The sequence below is a fragment of the Pseudochaenichthys georgianus genome, chromosome 4 (genome assembly GCF_902827115.2).
Source record: "Pseudochaenichthys georgianus chromosome 4, fPseGeo1.2, whole genome shotgun sequence".
NCBI classification, from domain to species: domain Eukaryota; kingdom Metazoa; phylum Chordata; class Actinopteri; order Perciformes; family Channichthyidae; genus Pseudochaenichthys; species Pseudochaenichthys georgianus.
In genome coordinates this window covers 4,572,140-4,597,871 of record NC_047506.1, presented here as the reverse complement: position 1 = coordinate 4,597,871, position 25,732 = coordinate 4,572,140, and the positions used below count along the sequence as shown (strand labels likewise).

Genomic DNA, 25,732 nt, shown 5'->3' with positions numbered 1-25,732 from the left:
TTTGACTTGATGTAAAAGTAAAACAAAAATGTAAAAACACAGATGGAGAACTATAATAGCATTTAAAAATATTATATAAAATATAGCAGTATTTACATAGAAATAGAATGGAATACAATTTGGCAGTAATAATAAAATAAAATAAATAATAGATATTATTACATGGTTTAGTTGAATACTCGATTCTGATTGGTCAATTCAGAACACGTGACACGTTAATCCAGAACAGACAGACCGCTGTCAAGCACTTATTGACCGTTGTTAAGGACGCTCACATCTGCACCAAGAAGTCTGTTCGATTGAACTGTATACAGTTTGTGTAAGTGTTCAAGTGTCTTGGATGATGTCATAATACAGTTTGTCCTTTTGTTCTTCTCGTCCACAGAGACGCTGACTGAGTGAAGCCATACTCGCCTCCAAATTGTACATTATTTGTGAATATGCTAGTGAATGGAAAGAGAAGAGAGACTTGGGACGGGTGCAGCCTGAGAGGAAGAGATAATGGAGTCTGGAGAGTGTGTGTGTTTAGGAATGAAGTGTGTGTGGATGCATCTATACGTGTGTGTGTGGTTGTGTGTGAAAGCTATTAGGATAGTGTCCTCCAGACGGTTGTTGTCCTTCCTGCAGACTCCTGGTCACCAATAGGCACCATAGCATCTTTGTTATTCACTGTACTGCCGTTATAATCACTAGAATAAATAATCAAGTATTTATGTTTGTAATTACACCTGACTTTAAGCAAAACATATTTTGTTATATTTTCTATCTGTGGTATTTATTTTTAGCTAGATGTCATATAATTTTTATTATATTCTATTGTCAACGCCCCTCCCATACTCTCTGCCGTACATTCAAAAGACATGTGCTGTCAAAGGCTTTTACCTTCTTCCATAGCAAGCTTTAACCCAATTATTGAAAGGTTTGATGAAATTCCTGTGCTGGTATCCTGCTGGAAGAAGACATATGCTAACCATATGCTTCACCGAAACATAAGCTCAAATGTTTTTCAGTTTAAAGATTAGTTTGGGCTTCTTGCCTTCGTCATACGGCGCAGCACAGATCGAGAGACAGAGAAGGCGACATGACACAAACCCTCTGTGCGACACAAACTGGTCGTACGCAGACACATCAACATTTACTCTCAAGTCACTCTCTCTTTCTACCTTGAGATTTGATTGTACAGTTCATAAGCTATTTTGTTTTTGTTCAATTTTGATTCGTGAAGCAATCAAGTTAAAAAAGAAATCAAGAATGAAGTTTTGAATCTCTGTAAATTTACCAAATTTGATTAAATGTAGCCCCGATTCATAACAAAATGTGCTTTTTAAGACAAACGAGAATAAAATTTGTATACAATCCAAAGCTGTGGTTTATTTGAGTTTTTAGTATGAATGTCATGGAAATATAAATAATGTATTTACTCATGTTTTCAGTCATTATGTGTTACCTGAGTTTATGACGTGACTTTTGCACATGGTTACGAACCTATTCCTCTAAAGTGTGCGAGTACTTTGTTTAACTCTGCATATGCAGCACAGTCAGTGGAAGTTTAACTAAGCACATGTACTCAAGTATTCATATTTAAATACTATTCTGACATACTTGACTTGAGTATTTCCATTATATGCTACACATTCTTCTACTCCACTATATTTTCGAGGCAAATATGGCACCTTTTACTTCAAAACACAATAACTTCATAGGTACTTTGTACACAAAAACCCATAATGTGCTTATAACATGATGCAGTGGTGTACTACTAATAAACACAGTATTTGAAATTGACAAAATACAACATTAAAAGATGACATGCTGGTGATAAAAACGGAATAATAGTAATCTTAAGTGCATTGTTTTCTAATAATAACTCTTAAAACCACAGTATTTGTAGTTGTACTTAAAGGACCTGGGTACTTGTTCCACCTCTGAGCACATACATGTATTTGATGCACGAGCAGAAAGCTGCGTCGCTCCATTTCCTTTGAAAGGCTCGTTAAGTCTGGAGATGATTTCCTGTCAGCAGTGAGCTGGATTGCGGCTGCTTTGATAGCTGACTGTGACCCTGCCATGCTTCTGTGTTGGAGACAGAGAGCATGTGCATATCACATCGTACCCACGTCTCCAGGTGGACGTGCTCCGAACTAAAGATTCAGGTTTCCAAAGCAGCAGCCAGGAGAGAGTTTGAGCCTGTTAAAGTTTAATGTTTGTTGTCTCCACGTGTCACTCGTCGACCCTCTCGGTTTCTGTGGCCTCTGGCTGATCGGGCCTTTAAATGAGTCCTTCAAATCCCAACTACAAATCATCACTCGGATTAGAGGAGATCAAAGAGGGCTCAACTGTAACTGCATCTGGGGGGTCAGTCTGACCTTAAGGTGAAGGTCAAAGAAGAGGGCTGTATGATGAAAATGCAATGACTGGCGATAAAGGTATAATAATAATAATAATAATAATAATACATTTATTTTGGGGGGTGCCTTTCAAAACACCCAAGGACACCTTACAGATTTACAATTTACATTTACAATTTTACCTTACAAATTAAAACAGTGGATTTAGTGAAGTATCAGCCGGGGTAAGACAAGACAAACAACAGGACACAAAAGGACATGAAAGGACACAGGGTACAGATTATAGAGAATGCCAGTTTGAACAGGTGGGTTTTGAATGTTGTTATGGAATCAGACTGCCGGATGCGTCGTGGCAGGGTGTTCCAGAGTCTGGGAGCCGAGCAGCTGAAAGCTCGAGCACCCATGGTTTTGAGGCGATAGCTTGGGACGGTGAGAAGTCCTACGGACGAAGAGCGGAGGGTGCGGGAGGAGCCTGAAGGAGGTCAGAGATGTAGATGGGGGCAAGGTTATGGACAGCTTTGTATATGAGTAGAATGTTTATGTTATACTCGGCCTGTCACTGGTCAGTGTGCTGCACTTTCATCTGCATCCTATGCGTGTTTGAGGGCGAAAAACACAGTATGCATTTTCAAACCAGGAAGTATTGCAAAGACACCCCATACATTCAGCCATACGTGAAGCACAAAATACACAAATGAACCTAAAAAAGAGAATAATAGGAAGTTTGAAGACCACCCAAGCTGATGCAGGATAGCAGGATACATACATATTTAATTTAAAGTCTTTTCAGACAATTACTTGTATTAGTCATGAGTTACTATTTATTTGTAGAAGTATTTTATATATTCTTGAGGAATAATTTGATCATATTTGGCTTTTGATGATGCAATCTGACTTTTTCTTCTACTTCCATATTTGATTGATAGTTTTATGTAATGTGTTTGTTTTAGTTTGCTGTGTGTATGTGGCTATAGTGTGGAAACGTGTGTATGTGCATCGACCCGAGGGAGAGTCTCTTATGCTGCTGCTAATAAAGACACAGTCCTGAGATGATGCAGTAGGATTCACCCCCTCCAGTCTAACAGTAAAACCTGGTTCCTGCGGTGACCAAACACCAGCAGTGCAGGGGTCCAAATGTCTGCAGCAGTCTCCGTGGCAACCGCATGCATGGCTGAAGAGTGATATTGCGTCTCCACAGTGCGATGAGCAGAAAGAGTGAAAAGGGAGAGGAGGCAGAGGGGGATCTTGGTTTCATGGAGTGCAGGGAGAGCTAGCGTTACATGAGGGTGAATCGGAGTGATGACATTGTTCCTGAGCACCAGCTGAGTGCCCCTATACATCACCCTCTGTGGAGGAAGGGCTATTCACCCCAGGTGGACAAAGGGAGGACAGATAGATCAAACCCTTTCCAGTGGAGAGTCCGCTCTGCTGTTGACACTGATATTTATTAAAGAGCTCAGGTTTCCTCTTTGTTTCAGAGGAAATTAGAGGTTGATTGTGGAGGATCCAGGGTTCTGGGTTTCACTGTCAGAGAGGCCCCACTCCTGGAGGAACAATATGTGAAGGTTGACATGGAGGTGCTCCTCTAATAATATCATTATCTAGTATGCAGCTAGCTTCAGATCTGGCCTGAAAATGGGAATTATCTGTGGTAAGGTGCAAAGAAAAGGGACTTTTTAAGCCAGCTTCGTGACGGACATTCTGTACGAATGTTTTGGTAGCAGTGCATCCATTGAGGGAACTACAGAGAGACACATGGAGAAGAAATACCCACTAATAGCAGGGAGAGAAAAAGGTAAGTTCATTAATAGAAGTTACTGATTATGTAAAAACATGTGTGTAGAACTGCAGGCATATATAAGTAGCTATGTTTAATATCATTTGGTATGTGTCTGTCACTTCTACGAAGAGATAAATGGAGAAACAATACCCAGTAAAAGCAGCACGATTAGCTACTACATCAAATATCTATATTCCAGTTACTCATTTGCCACTTCATGATGTGAAGCGGGGACATCGAGTTGAGCAGACTCCTCAGTCTGCAGACCTGCCTGGACTCGCTCTTTCTAGGAATTTTTGTTCCACTTTCCCTGCTTGTGCACATGTCACAAAAATTGTTTACCGATGTAACACTTAGCTCAGGGATGTGTCTCGATGCTGCCTGCATCCTGTTCACTGGCTGTTTATCTGACAGACATACAACGATAAGAGAATGACTCTAAGCAGAATGATGATGCAGGTCACTAGGACTTCTTATCTGAAGTTTATCTAATGTTTGATCAAATTTCATAAATATGCAACTTTTATGGACAAATCATTTTTATTTTAAAGTGTATGGGGCTGAAATACACTACTTTTATACGGCACAAAAAGCGTCCGAAGCCCAGCTTGTTTTAGGCAAAACGTTTTTCCACTTGAATCTTCTTGACTGCACAATGATGTCATTAATGAACAACATTGTTATAGTGTGTGTGGGAGGTTCGCTAACGTGTCCCCCATGTCTCTGTAGGGCCGGGCCCCGGGCGATACGGGCTCCCTCCCACCATTGGGTTTATGGGCCATGACGTCACCAAGTCCACCAGCCCCGCCTACTCCTTCCATGGCAGGATGAGTGACACCAGTGAGCTTTTAAAATGTCTTTCTCTGACTTTTAAATTATCATATTACATGCTGCAGAGAAAACGTTCAATATGTGTGAATAAATGCCTTTAATGTCAGTAAGAACATTGATGCCAAAGCATATAATTTTAGAAACAGACATTTGTATGAGGAGACTTAGCTAATGGATGTTGTCTTTTTTAAGTTATGACTCAAATACATAACTTTAGCCAAGTCAAAGTAAACATCCAAATTGTTGTAATGTATAATGAGAGCCAGTAGGGGGAGACAAAACCTCACAATTCTATAGTTATTCATCACATAACGGTTATGGGCTCAGTTCTTTAGACCAGTGGATGATACAACTAGGCTGACAGTTTAAAATATATTCAATGATAAATATTTTTTGTTTTATTTTGCAGTGTATTGTGTAGACTCAAGTCCAGGGCCGCAGTACCGCGTTGATGCCAAAATCACCCGCTTTGGGAGGGACGGCACGCCCGCTTACTCCATGCTGGGCCGATCCAAGGCACAGAGTAAGTGTTCCTCTTTATCAACGTAAAATTACTTTTATTCTGAATTCACATAGTTTCAAACTCATTTTAGGGCTATGACATATATTGATATTTTGATTTGAGGAAAGATAATGTCGTAGATTTCTTGTAACATGGCAAAAGTGTTATTTTTTGTGCAATAGAGTGTCAAATGTTATTTTAATTTGTGTACCACTGTTCTAGTCATTTTATAAATGTACCTTAACATCCACATTACTGACTTTTGTTTATCAAAAAGTGTAAATATTTTATATCAATATTTAGGTATTCTCTCACAGAATATAATGGTTTTTGATTCACGGGTTGTATAATGATGCAGACCAAACTAACCGCTCCATCATCTTGAAAGGACGAACCCTTGAACAAGGCATTTGTTTTGGACACTGCTCGACAGATCCAGTGTCAGCTGTTCTAACTGTAAATCTGAAGCCCTCAAACTAAACACACTCCACCATATGTTTGTATTAACAAACCGTTTTTCTGTTCACTAGAGGAGCTTTTCCAGACACCTGGCCCAGGAGCATACAGCCCTGAGAAAACCCCCCCATGCAACCTGCAGCGCAGACCCCCCTCCTACACCATGGGGTCCCGTACTCACTACCGGAGCGTGGACCCAGTACCGGCTCCGAACAAGTACTGTCTCCCTCCTCTCATGGGCCCTCAGGTCCCAAACAAGCAGGCGAGCGCAAGCTACACGATGTCAGGTAGTTACAGCGCAGGGGGGCCGTCAGTGGATCTAGCCCAGACCCCGGGGCCGTGCAGATACAACAGCACGGACCCCAGTGTGTATCTACCCAGACAGCCGGCCTTCTCCATGCTGGGACGCCACAGCTTACCTAAAGATGCCACCGAGAAACCCGGACCAGGAACTTATAATCCAGAGAAAGTGACGGTTCACAAGGCCCGGGCCCCTGCCTTCTCCCTGGGCGTCAGACACTCAGAGTTCGTGACTCCACTGGTTGTCTATGTTTCTGACTGAACGTCTTCAGAATGAAAGAAACATAACGACGTGATCTGGCAGAAAAATGAGCAAACATATGTGAAGAAGTACATTTAATTTTGTTCTTTCAGCAACAAAGAATGTGTTGAGTCAACCATGACTCACTTTCAACATTTAGAATATCTAGAAATAATATTATGTACATAACAAATATAAGTTTAAAGAACAGCAAAAACAAAGCTTTTAGGATAAAAAAGTGGGCTTGAGAAAAATGAAATCCTATGCCTGTAGGATACTCAGTAAATAATGGTATCATGACAAAATGACATCAGAAAACATTTTTTAAAATGTAATAAAATATACAATTGACAGGCAAACCCCACCTTCATATTGTTTATAAGGTTATCACTCACAGTGGAATCAGGTTGCCTCTCGTTACCTCTAAAAATTGAGGAAGTTGGAAAGGACAAAAACACACAACTAAGGGTTTCTACACAATACATTAGAACATATGTAGATGTGTTTGTAGGAGATGTATGGTTCAAATACAATACAAATCAGCAAAGACGATAGCAGGCATTTAGAGATGGTTCTCATTTTAATCCTTTGGGAGAGGCCTTCTGAAAAGCAGTATGTGTGGCTCTGGAGAACAAAGCAAAGAAGAAGAATCTGTCAGCATGAGATACTGTACAGTACAGAGATCTTAATGCAGCACTCACATGCCGATGTAAAAAAAGAGTAACGATAGTTCCTGTTTATTGTAATCCTTTCTCTACACCACATGGTCATGAAGAGATCTCATGTGGCAGTGTAACGGATTGTGGAAAACGCACTTAGTATACATGCCGTCTTAAGCCGAGTTAAAACAAGGCATCAGCATTTTCAAATTGCACAAAATATACAGTCTTAAATACAAAATCCAATCTATGCATTTCCCTGCACTCTTTCATTGCGGAGCTGCAGTGAAACTAAGACAAAGGGTAAAATATATATATAATAATACTGTTAAATTGTTAATATCCATTTTGATTAAACTTACTCAGACTGCCGAAAGTACCATAAAACAATGCATTTGCTTTAGCTGAACATTACAATTGACGGAACAAGGACCGAGGATTGTGTCTCTGATCTCTTGTATTCAATCGGTTCCAACAACTAACTAACAACTTTATGCCTTGCATTGTTAAAGCTTGGTTGCATTACTAACTTGTTTTCAATATATATTTTTTTTAATTCTACTTACTACTAATATTTATAATATAACTTTACTTTATTGTCTTTCATAATTGCAATTGTACTTAGTCAAGTGTCATGACAATTAAACCTATGGACAGCTTGGATGATTACAATAAGCAATAGCTTTGTCAATATGCATGTGGGCTTGTGAGCACTGTTTTAAGACAAAACCTGTAGAAATAAAAAACGTTGTTCCCAAATCCCCCGTCCCGTCCCTTACCTGGCTTGTGGATCATGTAGTGAATCCAGCCCTGGCTCTGCTGCACCCCCAGTCCCCTCCACTCATCTTCTGTCATCAGGTGGGAGGTGGGCACCAGTTTGGACAGCTGCTTTGGAAGCACCACATGTCTGTGGAAAGATAAAGGAACAGTCAGGAATTACCCACTAACTATGGCTCAGAAAACACATTTAAGAACACAGTAAGTCAACTAAACCTTGAGGAAGACAATGTCCAGTATCTTCAATACAAAGACCACCAGTATCAGGGACAGTTTATCCCACAGGCTCTATACTGTTGAAATGCTGAGCTCTTAAGTGCCTTAATAACTGTCAAGCATTCATCTGTTTGCATTTTACATGTTTATTAATTACTAAAACAAGCAGTATGTTATCCTTGTACAGTATTTCATTCTGTTTTTATCTCATGTTATTCAATTTTACATGAATATAGCTTACTTCTTATGCATTTACCAGTTTACGCATTTACCTGCACATTGGTCATTTGCAACATTCCTCTTGCACTATTTCTTGTTGTTTTATTGTTGGAGAAGCCTGGGACTTCAGGATTGCATTGCCATAACTACACTGTAGCTACTGTATATATAACAATCAAACCTTTGAATCTATATTAGATAACGTTGTTGTTAAATGCATAGGTTAAATGTGGTATTTTCTTTTTTTACATTGCAGCGTCAATGACGTCATCTCATAAACATTTTCAAAATAACTTTACGTTGACGTTTAGAAGCAGTTAGCAGGCATGTTTGAGTTGTATTAGTTAACTACTCAACTTAAGCTAAGCTAAATACCATACTGACTTAAACGTTATAACCCAATACAAAATGAAGTTGTCAGCACACGTTAACGTTTAATTGAGCCGTGCTAAGTAAGCTAACCTAACGACGTAACTCAGTTTTAATTAACGGACGTTTGAAAACAACGTTAGCTAACGACAAACCACACATCTTTAACCATACCTGTACTCGAACTCCTCATCGGTGTACTTGTCAGAATAGTAAATTTGTTTTTTCGACATGTTCAGTTGATGATAGTAGACGAAACTGAAGCCCAAAAAGCAGTTTTTAAGCGGGGAGAAGACGCTAGCTCACTAAGAAAGTAACTAGTATTGTTTGCGAGAGCAACAAGCTGCTGTCATCTGCCGCTGTTTTCAGGAGACATTCAAACACCAACGGTTCCCCACACTCACCTGATTGGTCAAGACAGCATCACGTGTACTTCCCATCTAACAAGATCGCCTATAAAAGAAAGATGAAACACTCAGTCACCTTTTAACGAAGAGGCAAAGTTTGATGTTTAATTCCACGTAACATTTATTAAAATGATACATTTTGGATTGTATGTTACTTTTCGGTTGTGTGGCATATTGTTAAAATCAGCACCAGGTGTTTGAAGGTAAGGTATTTTATGGATTTGAAAAATGTTTCTGGTAATTTGCCAGCTATTTTTCTGAGAAGGAAAATGGGTTTAACAAGAGCTCTTCGCTGCTTTATTCTCTCGACTAAAAATCGACTGGTATCGGGAAGAAACCGGAAATAACTGTAAAGTCTAAATAAAACAATCTTTCCCCGTGAATTTCAATTGTGCCTTACACGTGTTTGATTAGAAGCGTGTGATTTATGTATGGCCTCCATTTTAAAATGTTGTTTTTGGAGTAAAATACATGAAACTTAATGTTGGGTTCGTTTTTCCGGATACCGCATTGCATGATGGGATATTGTCGAATATATAATAATATATATAATAATAATAATGTTCAGACTTAGTAAACAAGTGTGTTTTCTATATTCAAGTAATGTATTGTATTCATTCCTCATATCTCTTGAATTTGGAAATTTCAATTGTTGCACCATCAGTTAACATGGTATTTCTGTGTATCACTATCCTGTGTCAGTCGTGTACAAATCATACTTACCTGGCAGGGGAAATACCATGATCACAAAGGTGGTGCTCCTTTGGTGAGGCTCGGCCATTGCACTCCGGCCAAGCTGACCCAGATGAATTTCTCAAATGTAGAAATCTCAACTGCATTATTTGTGGTAGTGGGGGACTGCGTTCGCGCTCTCCCCTGATAAATTGTCAACAAAATGATTTCACCGTATCTCATGTGATTCCTCATCCGTAATGGTGATGGCGAAATGAAGCCTTATGAAGCTTACCAGCCAATTTAAACTATTTTAGTTTTTAATATTTACTTGGAGGACTATATTTCTCTGTTTATCTGTAATGTGTTATTGTGTTGCACTGTTGGAGTAGCCTCTGACCTAAGATTTTAATCGACATAACTAAAGAACCTTGAGCCTTGAATTGGTTCGCTAAAGGGTTTATCTCATGAGGCTTCATCATGGGCTTCATTTGAACACAAAAGTGTGTAAAACAGGCAGATTTGACATCTCAACAGTGTGCGTTGAGATGTCATTGTGAGTTCCCAATGACTAAAGCCTTAGATTAGAATAACTCTAAACAACAAACATACAATCATGTTAACAATATTGTATTTATTCCAGTTTAATGATTGTGATTGAAAAGCCTAAGGAGCCTGGTAAACACTGCAAAGAGGGATTTGTATTCCTTAATAATATTTGTAAACTTAACCATGTTGTAGCCGGAGAAAGGCTAAACCATATCAAAGAATACATTTATTAACTACATTATCTCATTTGGCTGTAGCTTTTATAAAAAAAAACGTATTGACCAGTTGTTGGACCAGGGACCCTGCGGTTGTGAGTCAACTGCTTTCCAGCTGAGCCACAGCCCAGAGTGAGTCTACCTGAAAACACTGGATCCTATTTATTCCTATATTTATTTATTCATGTTTTTATTCCTACATTTATTTATGCTTTTACTTATTCATACTTATTACATGTTCCGACCTCTATATAAGTGAGGGTCTGAGCTCTCTTAATTCCATCGTGTCACCGGGCCCGGGTAGCCTACATGAGGGGTAATATCGTTCTTACATCCATGGGTAATATCATGCATATGGTGTGTCTTCTATATTACAGTCATGTATTGTATGCATTCTTTATATCTCTTGAATTTTGACATTTCAATTGTTGCACCATCAGTTAACATGGTATTCCTGTGTATCACTATCCTGCGTCAGTCGTGTACAAATCATACTTACCTGGCAGGGGAAATACCATGATCACAAAGGTGGCGCTCCTTTGGTGAGGCTCGGCCATTGCACTCCGGCCGAGCTGACCCAGATGAATTTCTCAAATGTAGAAATCTCAACTGCATTATTTGTGGTAGTGGGGGACTGCGTTCGCGCTCTCCCCTGATAAATTGTGAAAGAAAAAATTGCCAACAACATGGTTGCACGCTACCTCATGTGCTTCCTCATCCATAATGGTGATGGCCTGATGAAGCTTACCAGCTAATTTAAACACATTTTAGTTTTTAATCTTTACTTGGAGGACTATGTTTATCTTTAATGTATTATTATTGTGTTGCACTGTTGGAGAAGCCTCTGACCTAAGATTTTCATCGACAACACTAAAGAACCTTGAATTGGTTCGCTAAAGGGTTTATCTCATGAGGCTTCATCATGGGCTTCATTTGAACCAAGCGGCAAACTCTGGGGAACAGCCGGGAAGCCAATACGGAAGTGCCACACACTGCAGTTCATACATGGGCCGCTAGGGACTGGCTGCAGAAAGGAACAATTTCCATAGACCCCCATGTTAAAATGCCCAACTTTACAGCAGAAAAAAACATGTTTCTACCATGGATGCAATAAATATTATTATCGATATAGTTAGATTTCACCTTCATGATTATGAATCTGTGAGTGAATTGTTTTCTAACACGACCCTTTTATTTATATTAGGTCTTAAAGTGTTTGCATAAATTAGGGCGTGGTCACGTTGATGGACAGTACATGCCTCACTGTCAGCTAACAGCAACTTGTCCACTCTGCTAGGCTACAACATTAGCCGTGTTCGTGGTGATTGTGCCTTTTAGGGAATATTGTTACAAATACCAGACAATTAAAATGTCGTGCTGTGTGCTTGAATGTACTAACAGAACTTCCAAGAAGTCTAAAATGATCATATTATACATGTTAACCCGTTCGCAGGTGTTTGTGTGCTTGGTAGCTTAGCTTGTTACTTATTAGCCAGCTAAGGACGTAACCCTTTATGCATACATACATTTTAGTTTATGATCCAGCCTTGGGTAAGACTTTTATAGTCTATGGCTATGACGCCCATAATGCTAAACGGGAGCAAATGTTAATAGGGGACCCAATTAGCCCAGTGGTGGCCGCCGGAGCTAACGGAGCCGCAGGGGGCTAGCTCCAGCCGGCGTCTCGGAGCTAGCCCACTGCGGCTCCGTTAGGTCCGGGCGGTGGAGTCCGTCTTTTCTCAACGTGTGAATGACAAGCATTAAGAATAACAAAATATAGCTAATTCTCTTGCAGATTGTCTCATTTGATTATGAATGTAACGTTTATATAGGGGAACGACACTGTTAGCAGTAACTTGGTATGCATGTATTTCATGTTAGCTTAGCTTCTTAGCCTGAGCTAGCTCTGTTTACTTCCAGTTCAGAGGCAGCAGGTCCCGCCTCTATGCCCTTATTTGGAGCAGGCGGGATTAGACTCTGACGTCACAGTCGAGCCGTTAGTGGCCGACTCCGCCTACTAAGGGCTTCGAACGGAGCTTCAACCCTGGACTTCCTATTCCGTAGAAGCAGTGCTTCGAAGCTTGCTTCAAATCACGTGACATGTGACGTCCGAAGCAGCAACTGCTTCATTTCATGAATGAATCACTTGACTGGTTCGCGGTCCATTCACGAGATGCAATGCACTGCCTCGTCTCGATTCTGACAGGTGACAGGTTGAAACAGTTTCAAATTTGAGTGCTTTAACACTTTATGACCGCTCTAAACAATGCACAATGTGTGGGTTGTTGTCGTAGTTTGCGTTGTTGCTGTTGGTATTGCATTTTATATCATTATAGAGCAAACCAGGAAGAAAGATAGGTCGTTCTGGCTCGGGAAACACTTTGAAATGTGGAGAAGTTGTGAACAAAAAGACAATTATCAGTAATATAAAAACAGTTAAATATTTCAAGGAATAGATAGCCCAGTGGGTACAGCCGGCGGCCCGAATGTGGCGATGTCCTCTGCGCAGCTGGTTCAAAGCCAGGAATGGATGTATTTTAATCATTGCTTTTCAACTTTAATAACTGATAAAAGGCCCTCTCCTCCCAAAAAAAATGTCCAGCACTCTCTAGTCTCTTCTCAATAACCCAATACACACAATTATCAATATTTAATTGCAAATAGAGCATGATATTCAGTCTTAGTGTGTGTATCGAATATTTTTCAAGACAAAGATACGTTAAACCCACTGCATCCTTGCACTTCGCCAGGATAGGTCGCTGTAACTGAAGCTTCGAGAAATGAACCTAATTCCGACACAATTGTCCAAGTGGTTCGATGCTTCATTCAAAGCTTAATTTTGCCATCACTACATCTCAACAGTGTGCTCTATCGGTATGAGATAGTCTATATCATACCGAGTTCCCGATGAGTAAAGCCTTAGAATAACTCTAAACAACGAACATACAATCATATTTTCATGTTAACAATATTGTATTTATTCCAGTTTAATGATTGTGATTGAAAAGCCTAAGGAGCCTGGTAAACACTGCAAAGAGGGATTTGTATTCCTTAATAATATTTGTAAACTTAACCATGTTGTAGCCGGAGAAAGGCTAAACCATATCAAAGAATACATTTATTAACTACATTATCTCATTTAGCTGTAGCTTTTATAAAAAAAAACGTATTGACCAGTTGTTGGACCAGGGACCCTGCGGTTGTGAGTCAACTGCTTTCCAGCTGAGCCACAGCCCAGAGTGAGTCTACCTGAAAACACTGGATCCTATTTATTCCTATATTTATTTATTCATGTTTTTATTCCTACATTTATTTATGCTTTTACTTATTCATACTTATTACATGTTCCGACCTCTATATAAGTGAGGGTCTGAGCTCTCTTAATTCCATCGTGTCACCGGGCCCGGGTAGCCTACATGAGGGGTAATATCGTTCTTACATCCATGGGTAATATCATGCATATGGTGTGTCTTCTATATTACAGTCATGTATTGTATGCATTCTTTATATCTCTTGAATTTTGACATTTCAATTGTTGCACCATCAGTTAACATGGTATTCCTGTGTATCACTATCCTGCGTCAGTCGTGTACAAATCATACTTACCTGGCAGGGGAAATACCATGATCACAAAGGTGGCGCTCCTTTGGTGAGGCTCGGCCATTGCACTCCGGCCGAGCTGACCCAGATGAATTTCTCAAATGTAGAAATCTCAACTGCATTATTTGTGGTAGTGGGGGACTGCGTTCGCGCTCTCCCCTGATAAATTGTGAAAGAAAAAATTGCCAACAACATGGTTGCACGCTACCTCATGTGCTTCCTCATCCATAATGGTGATGGCCTGATGAAGCTTACCAGCTAATTTAAACACATTTTAGTTTTTAATCTTTACTTGGAGGACTATGTTTATCTTTAATGTATTATTATTGTGTTGCACTGTTGGAGAAGCCTCTGACCTAAGATTTTCATCGACAACACTAAAGAACCTTGAATTGGTTCGCTAAAGGGTTTATCTCATGAGGCTTCATCATGGGCTTCATTTGAACCAAGCGGCAAACTCTGGGGAACAGCCGGGAAGCCAATACGGAAGTGCCACACACTGCAGTTCATACATGGGCCGCTAGGGACTGGCTGCAGAAAGGAACAATTTCCATAGACCCCCATGTTAAAATGCCCAACTTTACAGCAGAAAAAAACATGTTTCTACCATGGATGCAATAAATATTATTATCGATATAGTTAGATTTCACCTTCATGATTATGAATCTGTGAGTGAATTGTTTTCTAACACGACCCTTTTATTTATATTAGGTCTTAAAGTGTTTGCATAAATTAGGGCGTGGTCACGTTGATGGACAGTACATGCCTCACTGTCAGCTAACAGCAACTTGTCCACTCTGCTAGGCTACAACATTAGCCGTGTTCGTGGTGATTGTGCCTTTTAGGGAATATTGTTACAAATACCAGACAATTAAAATGTCGTGCTGTGTGCTTGAATGTACTAACAGAACTTCCAAGAAGTCTAAAATGATCATATTATACATGTTAACCCGTTCGCAGGTGTTTGTGTGCTTGGTAGCTTAGCTTGTTACTTATTAGCCAGCTAAGGACGTAACCCTTTATGCATACATACATTTTAGTTTATGATCCAGCCTTGGGTAAGACTTTTATAGTCTATGGCTATGACGCCCATAATGCTAAACGGGAGCAAATGTTAATAGGGGACCCAATTAGCCCAGTGGTGGCCGCCGGAGCTAACGGAGCCGCAGGGGGCTAGCTCCAGCCGGCGTCTCGGAGCTAGCCCACTGCGGCTCCGTTAGGTCCGGGCGGTGGAGTCCGTCTTTTCTCAACGTGTGAATGACAAGCATTAAGAATAACAAAATATAGCTAATTCTCTTGCAGATTGTCTCATTTGATTATGAATGTAACGTTTATATAGGGGAACGACACTGTTAGCAGTAACTTGGTATGCATGTATTTCATGTTAGCTTAGCTTCTTAGCCTGAGCTAGCTCTGTTTACTTCCAGTTCAGAGGCAGCAGGTCCCGCCTCTATGCCCTTATTTGGAGCAGGCGGGATTAGACTCTGACGTCACAGTCGAGCCGTTAGTGGCCGACTCCGCCTACTAAGGGCTTCGAACGGAGCTTCAACCCTGGACTTCCTATTCCGTAGAAGCAGTGCTTCGAAGCTTGCTTCAAATCACGTGACATGTGACGTCCGAAGCAGCAACTGCTTCATTTCATGAATGAATCACTTGACTGGTTCGCGGTCCATTCACGAGATGCAATGCACTGCCTCGTCTCGATTCTGACAGGTGACAGGTTGAAACAGTTTCAAATTTGAGTGCTTTAACACTTTATGACCGCTCTAAACAATGCACAATGTGTGGGTTGTTGTCGTAGTTTGCGTTGTTGCTGTTGGTATTGCATTTTATATCATTATAGAGCAAACCAGGAAGAAAGATAGGTCGTTCTGGCTCGGGAAACACTTTGAAATGTGGAGAAGTTGTGAACAAAAAGACAATTATCAGTAATATAAAAACAGTTAAATATTTCAAGGAATAGATAGCCCAGTGGGTACAGCCGGCGGCCCGAATGTGGCGATTGTCCTCTGCGCAGCTGGTTCAAAGCCAGGAATGGATGTATTTTAATCATTGCTTTTCAACTTTAATAACTGATAAAAGGCCCTCTCCTCCCAAAAAAAATGTCCAGCACTCTCTAGTCTCTTCTCAATAACCCAATACACACAATTATCAATATTTAATTGCAAATAGAGCATGATATTCAGTCTTAGTGTGTGTATCGAATATTTTTCAAGACAAAGATACGTTAAACCCACTGCATCCTTGCACTTCGCCAGGATAGGTCGCTGTAACTGAAGCTTCGAGAAATGAACCTAATTCCGACACAATTGTCCAAGTGGTTCGATGCTTCATTCAAAGCTTCATTTTGCCATCACTACATCTCAACAGTGTGCTCTATCGGTATGAGATAGTCTATATCATACCGAGTTCCCGATGAGTAAAGCCTTAGAATAACTCTAAACAACGAACATACAATCATATTTTCATGTTAACAATATTGTATTTATTCCAGTTTAATGATTGTGATTGAAAAGCCTAAGGAGCCTGGTAAACACTGCAAAGAGGGATTTGTATTCCTTAATAATATTTGTAAACTTAACCATGTTGTAGCCGGAGAAAGGCTAAACCATATCAAAGAATACATTTATTAACTACATTATCTCATTTAGCTGTAGCTTTTATAAAAAAAAACGTATTGACCAGTTGTTGGACCAGGGACCCTGCGGTTGTGAGTCAACTGCTTTCCAGCTGAGCCACAGCCCAGAGTGAGTCTACCTGAAAACACTGGATCCTATTTATTCCTATATTTATTTATTCATGTTTTTATTCCTACATTTATTTATGCTTTTACTTATTCATACTTATTACATGTTCCGACCTCTATATAAGTGAGGGTCTGAGCTCTCTTAATTCCATCGTGTCACCGGGCCCGGGTAGCCTACATGAGGGGTAATATCGTTCTTACATCCATGGGTAATATCATGCATATGGTGTGTCTTCTATATTACAGTCATGTATTGTATGCATTCTTTATATCTCTTGAATTTTGACATTTCAATTGTTGCACCATCAGTTAACATGGTATTCCTGTGTATCACTATCCTGCGTCAGTCGTGTACAAATCATACTTACCTGGCAGGGGAAATACCATGATCACAAAGGTGGCGCTCCTTTGGTGAGGCTCGGCCATTGCACTCCGGCCGAGCTGACCCAGATGAATTTCTCAAATGTAGAAATCTCAACTGCATTATTTGTGGTAGTGGGGGACTGCGTTCGCGCTCTCCCCTGATAAATTGTGAAAGAAAAAATTGCCAACAACATGGTTGCACGCTACCTCATGTGCTTCCTCATCCATAATGGTGATGGCCTGATGAAGCTTACCAGCTAATTTAAACACATTTTAGTTTTTAATCTTTACTTGGAGGACTATGTTTATCTTTAATGTATTATTATTGTGTTGCACTGTTGGAGAAGCCTCTGACCTAAGATTTTCATCGACAACACTAAAGAACCTTGAATTGGTTCGCTAAAGGGTTTATCTCATGAGGCTTCATCATGGGCTTCATTTGAACCAAGCGGCAAACTCTGGGGAACAGCCGGGAAGCCAATACGGAAGTGCCACACACTGCAGTTCATACATGGGCCGCTAGGGACTGGCTGCAGAAAGGAACAATTTCCATAGACCCCCATGTTAAAATGCCCAACTTTACAGCAGAAAAAAACATGTTTCTACCATGGATGCAATAAATATTATTATCGATATAGTTAGATTTCACCTTCATGATTATGAATCTGTGAGTGAATTGTTTTCTAACACGACCCTTTTATTTATATTAGGTCTTAAAGTGTTTGCATAAATTAGGGCGTGGTCACGTTGATGGACAGTACATGCCTCACTGTCAGCTAACAGCAACTTGTCCACTCTGCTAGGCTACAACATTAGCCGTGTTCGTGGTGATTGTGCCTTTTAGGGAATATTGTTACAAATACCAGACAATTAAAATGTCGTGCTGTGTGCTTGAATGTACTAACAGAACTTCCAAGAAGTCTAAAATGATCATATTATACATGTTAACCCGTTCGCAGGTGTTTGTGTGCTTGGTAGCTTAGCTTGTTACTTATTAGCCAGCTAAGGACGTAACCCTTTATGCATACATACATTTTAGTTTATGATCCAGCCTTGGGTAAGACTTTTATAGTCTATGGCTATGACGCCCATAATGCTAAACGGGAGCAAATGTTAATAGGGGACCCAATTAGCCCAGTGGTGGCCGCCGGAGCTAACGGAGCCGCAGGGGGCTAGCTCCAGCCGGCGTCTCGGAGCTAGCCCACTGCGGCTCCGTTAGGTCCGGGCGGTGGAGTCCGTCTTTTCTCAACGTGTGAATGACAAGCATTAAGAATAACAAAATATAGCTAATTCTCTTGCAGATTGTCTCATTTGATTATGAATGTAACGTTTATATAGGGGAACGACACTGTTAGCAGTAACTTGGTATGCATGTATTTCATGTTAGCTTAGCTTCTTAGCCTGAGCTAGCTCTGTTTACTTCCAGTTCAGAGGCAGCAGGTCCCGCCTCTATGCCCTTATTTGGAGCAGGCGGGATTAGACTCTGACGTCACAGTCGAGCCGTTAGTGGCCGACTCCGCCTACTAAGGGCTTCGAACGGAGCTTCAACCCTGGACTTCCTATTCCGTAGAAGCAGTGCTTCGAAGCTTGCTTCAAATCACGTGACATGTGACGTCCGAAGCAGCAACTGCTTCATTTCATGAATGAATCACTTGACTGGTTCGCGGTCCATTCACGAGATGCAATGCACTGCCTCGTCTCGATTCTGACAGGTGACAGGTTGAAACAGTTTCAAATTTGAGTGCTTTAACACTTTATGACCGCTCTAAACAATGCACAATGTGTGGGTTGTTGTCGTAGTTTGCGTTGTTGCTGTTGGTATTGCATTTTATATCATTATAGAGCAAACCAGGAAGAAAGATAGGTCGTTCTGGCTCGGGAAACACTTTGAAATGTGGAGAAGTTGTGAACAAAAAGACAATTATCAGTAATATAAAAACAGTTAAATATTTCAAGGAATAGATAGCCCAGTGGGTACAGCCGGCGGCCCGAATGTGGCGTTGTCCTCTGCGCAGCTGGTTCAAAGCCAGGAATGGATGTATTTTAATCATTGCTTTTCAACTTTAATAACTGATAAAAGGCCCTCTCCTCCCAAAAAAAATGTCCAGCACTCTCTAGTCTCTTCTCAATAACCCAATACACACAATTATCAATATTTAATTGCAAATAGAGCATGATATTCAGTCTTAGTGTGTGTATCGAATATTTTTCAAGACAAAGATACGTTAAACCCACTGCATCCTTGCACTTCGCCAGGATAGGTCGCTGTAACTGAAGCTTCGAGAAATGAACCTAATTCCGACACAATTGTCCAAGTGGTTCGATGCTTCATTCAAAGCTTCATTTTGCCATCACTACATCTCAACAGTGTGCTCTATCGGTATGAGATAGTCTATATCATACCGAGTTCCCGATGAGTAAAGCCTTAGAATAACTCTAAACAACGAACATACAATCATATTTTCATGTTAACAATATTGTATTTATTCCAGTTTAATGATTGTGATTGAAAAGCCTAAGGAGCCTGGTAAACACTGCAAAGAGGGATTTGTATTCCTTAATAATATTTGTAAACTTAACCATGTTGTAGCCGGAGAAAGGCTAAACCATATCAAAGAATACATTTATTAACTACATTATCTCATTTAGCTGTAGCTTTTATAAAAAAAAACGTATTGACCAGTTGTTGGACCAGGGACCCTGCGGTTGTGAGTCAACTGCTTTCCAGCTGAGCCACAGCCCAGAGTGAGTCTACCTGAAAACACTGGATCCTATTTATTCCTATATTTATTTATTCATGTTTTTATTCCTACATTTATTTATGCTTTTACTTATTCATACTTATTACATGTTCCGACCTCTATATAAGTGAGGGTCTGAGCTCTCTTAATTCCATCGTGTCACCGGGCCCGGGTAGCCTACATGAGGGGTAATATCGTTCTTACATCCATGGGTAATATCATGCATATGGTGTGTCTTCTATATTACAGTCATGTATTGTATGCATTCTTTATATCTCTTGAATTTTGACATTTCAATTGTTGCACCATCAGTTAACATGGTATTCCTGTGTATCACTATCCTGCGTCAGTCGTGTACAAATCATACTTACCTGGCAGGGGAAATACCATGATCACAAAGGTGGCGCTCCTTTGGTGAGGCTCGGCCATTGCACTCCGGCCGAGCTGACCCAGATGAATTTCTCAAATGTAGAAATCTCAACTGCATTATTTGTGGTAGTGGGGGACTGCGTTCGCGCTCTCCCCTGATAAATTGTGAAAGAAAAAATTGCCAACAACATGGTTGCACGCTACCTCATGTGCTTCCTCATCCATAATGGTGATGGCCTGATGAAGCTTACCAGCTAATTTAAACACATTTTAGTTTTTAATCTTTACTTGGAGGACTATGTTTATCTTTAATGTATTATTATTGTGTTGCACTGTTGGAGAAGCCTCTGACCTAAGATTTTCATCGACAACACTAAAGAACCTTGAATTGGTTCGCTAAAGGGTTTATCTCATGAGGCTTCATCATGGGCTTCATTTGAACCAAGCGGCAAACTCTGGGGAACAGCCGGGAAGCCAATACGGAAGTGCCACACACTGCAGTTCATACATGGGCCGCTAGGGACTGGCTGCAGAAAGGAACAATTTCCATAGACCCCCATGTTAAAATGCCCAACTTTACAGCAGAAAAAAACATGTTTCTACCATGGATGCAATAAATATTATTATCGATATAGTTAGATTTCACCTTCATGATTATGAATCTGTGAGTGAATTGTTTTCTAACACGACCCTTTTATTTATATTAGGTCTTAAAGTGTTTGCATAAATTAGGGCGTGGTCACGTTGATGGACAGTACATGCCTCACTGTCAGCTAACAGCAACTTGTCCACTCTGCTAGGCTACAACATTAGCCGTGTTCGTGGTGATTGTGCCTTTTAGGGAATATTGTTACAAATACCAGACAATTAAAATGTCGTGCTGTGTGCTTGAATGTACTAACAGAACTTCCAAGAAGTCTAAAATGATCATATTATACATGTTAACCCGTTCGCAGGTGTTTGTGTGCTTGGTAGCTTAGCTTGTTACTTATTAGCCAGCTAAGGACGTAACCCTTTATGCATACATACATTTTAGTTTATGATCCAGCCTTGGGTAAGACTTTTATAGTCTATGGCTATGACGCCCATAATGCTAAACGGGAGCAAATGTTAATAGGGGACCCAATTAGCCCAGTGGTGGCCGCCGGAGCTAACGGAGCCGCAGGGGGCTAGCTCCAGCCGGCGTCTCGGAGCTAGCCCACTGCGGCTCCGTTAGGTCCGGGCGGTGGAGTCCGTCTTTTCTCAACGTGTGAATGACAAGCATTAAGAATAACAAAATATAGCTAATTCTCTTGCAGATTGTCTCATTTGATTATGAATGTAACGTTTATATAGGGGAACGACACTGTTAGCAGTAACTTGGTATGCATGTATTTCATGTTAGCTTAGCTTCTTAGCCTGAGCTAGCTCTGTTTACTTCCAGTTCAGAGGCAGCAGGTCCCGCCTCTATGCCCTTATTTGGAGCAGGCGGGATTAGACTCTGACGTCACAGTCGAGCCGTTAGTGGCCGACTCCGCCTACTAAGGGCTTCGAACGGAGCTTCAACCCTGGACTTCCTATTCCGTAGAAGCAGTGCTTCGAAGCTTGCTTCAAATCACGTGACATGTGACGTCCGAAGCAGCAACTGCTTCATTTCATGAATGAATCACTTGACTGGTTCGCGGTCCATTCACGAGATGCAATGCACTGCCTCGTCTCGATTCTGACAGGTGACAGGTTGAAACAGTTTCAAATTTGAGTGCTTTAACACTTTATGACCGCTCTAAACAATGCACAATGTGTGGGTTGTTGTCGTAGTTTGCGTTGTTGCTGTTGGTATTGCATTTTATATCATTATAGAGCAAACCAGGAAGAAAGATAGGTCGTTCTGGCTCGGGAAACACTTTGAAATGTGGAGAAGTTGTGAACAAAAAGACAATTATCAGTAATATAAAAACAGTTAAATATTTCAAGGAATAGATAGCCCAGTGGGTACAGCCGGCGGCCCGAATGTGGCGTTGTCCTCTGCGCAGCTGGTTCAAAGCCAGGAATGGATGTATTTTAATCATTGCTTTTCAACTTTAATAACTGATAAAAGGCCCTCTCCTCCCAAAAAAAATGTCCAGCACTCTCTAGTCTCTTCTCAATAACCCAATACACACAATTATCAATATTTAATTGCAAATAGAGCATGATATTCAGTCTTAGTGTGTGTATCGAATATTTTTCAAGACAAAGATACGTTAAACCCACTGCATCCTTGCACTTCGCCAGGATAGGTCGCTGTAACTGAAGCTTCGAGAAATGAACCTAATTCCGACACAATTGTCCAAGTGGTTCGATGCTTCATTCAAAGCTTCATTTTGCCATCACTACATCTCAACAGTGTGCTCTATCGGTATGAGATAGTCTATATCATACCGAGTTCCCGATGAGTAAAGCCTTAGAATAACTCTAAACAACGAACATACAATCATATTTTCATGTTAACAATATTGTATTTATTCCAGTTTAATGATTGTGATTGAAAAGCCTAAGGAGCCTGGTAAACACTGCAAAGAGGGATTTGTATTCCTTAATAATATTTGTAAACTTAACCATGTTGTAGCCGGAGAAAGGCTAAACCATATCAAAGAATACATTTATTAACTACATTATCTCATTTAGCTGTAGCTTTTATAAAAAAAAACGTATTGACCAGTTGTTGGACCAGGGACCCTGCGGTTGTGAGTCAACTGCTTTCCAGCTGAGCCACAGCCCAGAGTGAGTCTACCTGAAAACACTGGATCCTATTTATTCCTATATTTATTTATTCATGTTTTTATTCCTACATTTATTTATGCTTTTACTTATTCATACTTATTACATGTTCCGACCTCTATATAAGTGAGGGTCTGAGCTCTCTTAATTCCATCGTGTCACCGGGCCCGGGTAGCCTACATGAGGGGTAATATCGTTCTTACATCCATGGGTAATATCATGCATATGGTGTGTCTTCTATATTACAGTCATGTATTGTATGCATTCTTTATATCTCTTGAATTTTGACATTTCAATTGTTGCACCATCAGTTAACATGGTATTCCTGTGTATCACTATCCTGCGTCAGTCGTGTACAAATCATACTTACCTGGCAGGGGAAATACCATGATCACAAAGGTGGCGCTCCTTTGGTGAGGCTCGGCCATTGCACTCCGGCCGAGCTGACCCAGATGAATTTCTCAAATGTAGAAATCTCAACTGCATTATTTGTGGTAGTGGGGGACTGCGTTCGCGCTCTCCCCTGATAAATTGTGAAAGAATTTGAAAAGCCTAAGGAGCCTGTTAAACACTGCAAAGAGGGATTTTTATTCCTTAATAATATTCGTAACCTTAACCATGTTGTAGCCGGAGAAAGCCATATCAAAGAATACATATCAAAGAATACATTTATTTACTGCATTATCTCATTTAGCTGTAGCTAACAAAGGTGGTTCTCCTTTGGTGAGGCTCGGCCATTGCACTCCGGCCAAACTGACCCAGATGAATTTCTCAAATGTAGAAATCTCAACTGCACTATTTGTGGTAGTGGGGGACTGCGTTCGCGCTCTCCCCAGAGCCATATAATAGAAGAGTTACGACATCTCCGTTCACTCCAATGGAGAGAGGGGTCTGCCTGCAGACCTCCACTCTCAGGACAATTCCGGTGCAGACCTCCACTCTCAGGACACCTCCACTCTCAGGACAGGAAGTGCAAGCTAAGAATTCCAAAATAAAATCACCACTATCAGTGCAGTGCCACTTTTGAAACAGGAAATGCACGCAAATACAAAATAAAATCGGATCTTGACAATAATTATATACATATGTATATATCTATATATACGGACACCTTGTATTGTTGTTACTATCAGTACAGCCGCAGCGCCACTTTTCGAACAGGAAATGCACGCAAATACAAAATAAAAATCGTACTGACACTTATTATCTATATAGATATATATTTATTTATATAAATATGACATCTTGTATTTTAGTTACACCCGCTAGACAACAGTGGAAGGTTCGAGAAACAACCGGAGGTGGGGAGGTTCCAGCTGGGAACCTTCACCCAGCTGCGGGACCCGTGGTTCCCCGCAGTTCGGAGGAACCCGCCAGAGCACCGGCACTAGGCCGGGCCGGCGCGGAGGCCGGGTGAAATAGCCACAAAAATAAATAAATAATAAAACCGGGGAAAAGTGAAAAAACCGTGTCCACAAATAGGCACTTGTGAGGCGGGCAGAGTCCCTTGTCAACTCCCGTTACATTCCTCCATGGTGTCATTAGAGCGAAAAACTTTTACAAGAACCAGGCTGGGGGGGTCAAAAGGGCTTGACCAAGGCCGACCCAAAGTGCACGGTGGGCGGACTCATCACCTCCGTGATGAGTCTCCATTGTGATTTGAAAACTTCCATCAAACGAGTCCTTCGGTGGGCGGGAAAAAAATGCGTCAGAATCGTCACTTCCTGTACTGACAGTGGAGGTCATCGATATATATAAACTAGGGCTGTCAAGTTAACGCGTTAATAACGTGTTAACGCAAAAAAAAATTAACGCCACTAATTATTTTAATCTAAGACCTGCAAAAATCAAAATGTTCTAGGGGGACGGAGGCCCCCAAAACCCTTCGTGCCATTTCGTCCGCGTGCATTTTTCAGGGCAATCTCTATTGGGCTCAGGGCCATCTGTAAATTAGCTTAGATGGCCCACAGGGCCAAAATCCTTAATGTCATGCACTTGGACTGTAGACCACTTGGAGTAAAATCCATGTGAAAATTGCTTCTCACTGTTCTCAGGTCAAATATGTATATTTGATTAAAAATGCGATTAATTTCGATTAATTAATTACAAAGCCTCTAATTAATTAGATTAATTTTTTTAATCGAGTCCCGGCTCTAGTTGTTACCATTTCTTTACACAATTATTTAATGTTTCTATTGGACACCTTTTTTATTACTCTTAGTGTGGTTGTCTTATTCTTAAAGTAGGCTATACATACATGCATAAATACCAAAAATATGATAATTTCGGTGTGTATTTTTGTCCTACCCTTAATGTTAAAGGAAAGAAGGGAGGAACATGTTGACAATAATTTATATATCTGGCTACCTTTCTCATGTTTTTAAGGTTTCCCAAAACCAAAGAGAGGAGGAGGCAGTGGGAACTCGCCCTAAGAAGGGACGGTTTTGTTTCCTGTGACAGGACACTGCTCTGCAGTGAGCACTTCAGGAGTGAGGAATTTGACCGGACAGGGCAGACTGTCCGGCTTAAAGATGGTGTTGTGCCAACAATATTCAACTTCCCAGCTCATCTTCAAAGGGTATGTGTATCATTGGCCAACAACAATTCAAGGTGTATAAGATTGATATATAAAT

General features: G+C 40.6%; 2 protein-coding genes, 6 non-coding genes and 1 pseudogene across 9 annotated transcripts in view; 8 read left to right on the top strand and 1 right to left on the bottom strand.

Annotated features, from left to right (window-relative positions):
- Nucleotides 1-6,494, top strand: part of cpamd8 (C3 and PZP like alpha-2-macroglobulin domain containing 8) — a 57,727-nt gene extending 51,233 nt beyond the window's left edge. The window contains exons 44-47 of one of the 2 annotated variants that reach the window (XM_034080936.2): nt 4,113-4,143; nt 4,858-4,968; nt 5,369-5,482; nt 5,992-6,494. In XM_034080936.2, the coding sequence (XP_033936827.1) occupies nt 4,113-4,143; nt 4,858-4,968; nt 5,369-5,482; nt 5,992-6,479 (744 nt within the window). In that variant the 3' untranslated portion in view covers nt 6,480-6,494. Of the gene's footprint in view, nt 1-385; nt 1,363-4,112; nt 4,144-4,857; nt 4,969-5,368; nt 5,483-5,991 lie in introns of those variants that run through there. The other variant, XM_034080937.2, reaches the window with a different exon arrangement.
- Nucleotides 6,495-6,536: 42 nt separating this feature from the next.
- Nucleotides 6,537-9,094, bottom strand: cks2 (CDC28 protein kinase regulatory subunit 2). The gene is made up of 3 exons (XM_034080939.2): nt 8,873-9,094; nt 7,897-8,024; nt 6,537-7,082 (listed from the first exon to the last, which is right to left on the bottom strand). Exons 1-3 carry the CDS (start codon nt 8,929-8,931, stop codon nt 7,039-7,041), a joined length of 231 nt encoding a protein of 76 aa, XP_033936830.1. The 5' UTR covers nt 8,932-9,094; the 3' UTR covers nt 6,537-7,038.
- Nucleotides 9,095-9,820: 726 nt separating this feature from the next.
- LOC117446042 (U1 spliceosomal RNA) lies at nt 9,821-9,984 on the top strand. The gene has a single exon (XR_004552076.1). It is a non-coding gene; the product is annotated as a U1 spliceosomal RNA (small nuclear RNA).
- A 1,048-nt stretch (nt 9,985-11,032) lies between these two features.
- LOC117446041 (U1 spliceosomal RNA) lies at nt 11,033-11,196 on the top strand. The gene has a single exon (XR_004552075.1). It is a non-coding gene; the product is annotated as a U1 spliceosomal RNA (small nuclear RNA).
- Nucleotides 11,197-14,139: 2,943 nt separating this feature from the next.
- LOC117446057 (U1 spliceosomal RNA) lies at nt 14,140-14,303 on the top strand. The gene has a single exon (XR_004552089.1). It is a non-coding gene; the product is annotated as a U1 spliceosomal RNA (small nuclear RNA).
- Nucleotides 14,304-17,247: 2,944 nt separating this feature from the next.
- LOC117446056 (U1 spliceosomal RNA) lies at nt 17,248-17,411 on the top strand. The gene has a single exon (XR_004552088.1). It is a non-coding gene; the product is annotated as a U1 spliceosomal RNA (small nuclear RNA).
- A 2,943-nt stretch (nt 17,412-20,354) lies between these two features.
- LOC117446055 (U1 spliceosomal RNA) lies at nt 20,355-20,518 on the top strand. Its single transcript, XR_004552087.1, has one exon. It is a non-coding gene; the product is annotated as a U1 spliceosomal RNA (small nuclear RNA).
- A 2,943-nt stretch (nt 20,519-23,461) lies between these two features.
- Nucleotides 23,462-23,625, top strand: LOC117446052 (U1 spliceosomal RNA). The gene has a single exon (XR_004552084.1). It is a non-coding gene; the product is annotated as a U1 spliceosomal RNA (small nuclear RNA).
- A 156-nt stretch (nt 23,626-23,781) lies between these two features.
- Nucleotides 23,782-23,935, top strand: LOC117446045 (U1 spliceosomal RNA; annotated as a pseudogene).
- The last annotated feature ends 1,797 nt before the right edge of the window (nt 23,936-25,732 follow it).

Excerpts from the sequence above, each read along its gene's own strand:
- cks2 (XM_034080939.2), bottom strand. The coding sequence starts at position 8,931 with ATGTCGAAAAAACAAATTTACTATTCTGACAAGTACACCGATGAGGAG. Across the intron at positions 8,025-8,872 it reads GATGAGGAGTTCGAGTACAG|ACATGTGGTGCTTCCAAAGC; the intron begins GTATGGTTAAAG and ends ATCTTTCCACAG. Across the intron at positions 7,083-7,896 it reads CTACATGATCCACAAGCCAG|AGCCACACATACTGCTTTTC; the intron begins GTAAGGGACGGG and ends TTTGTTCTCCAG.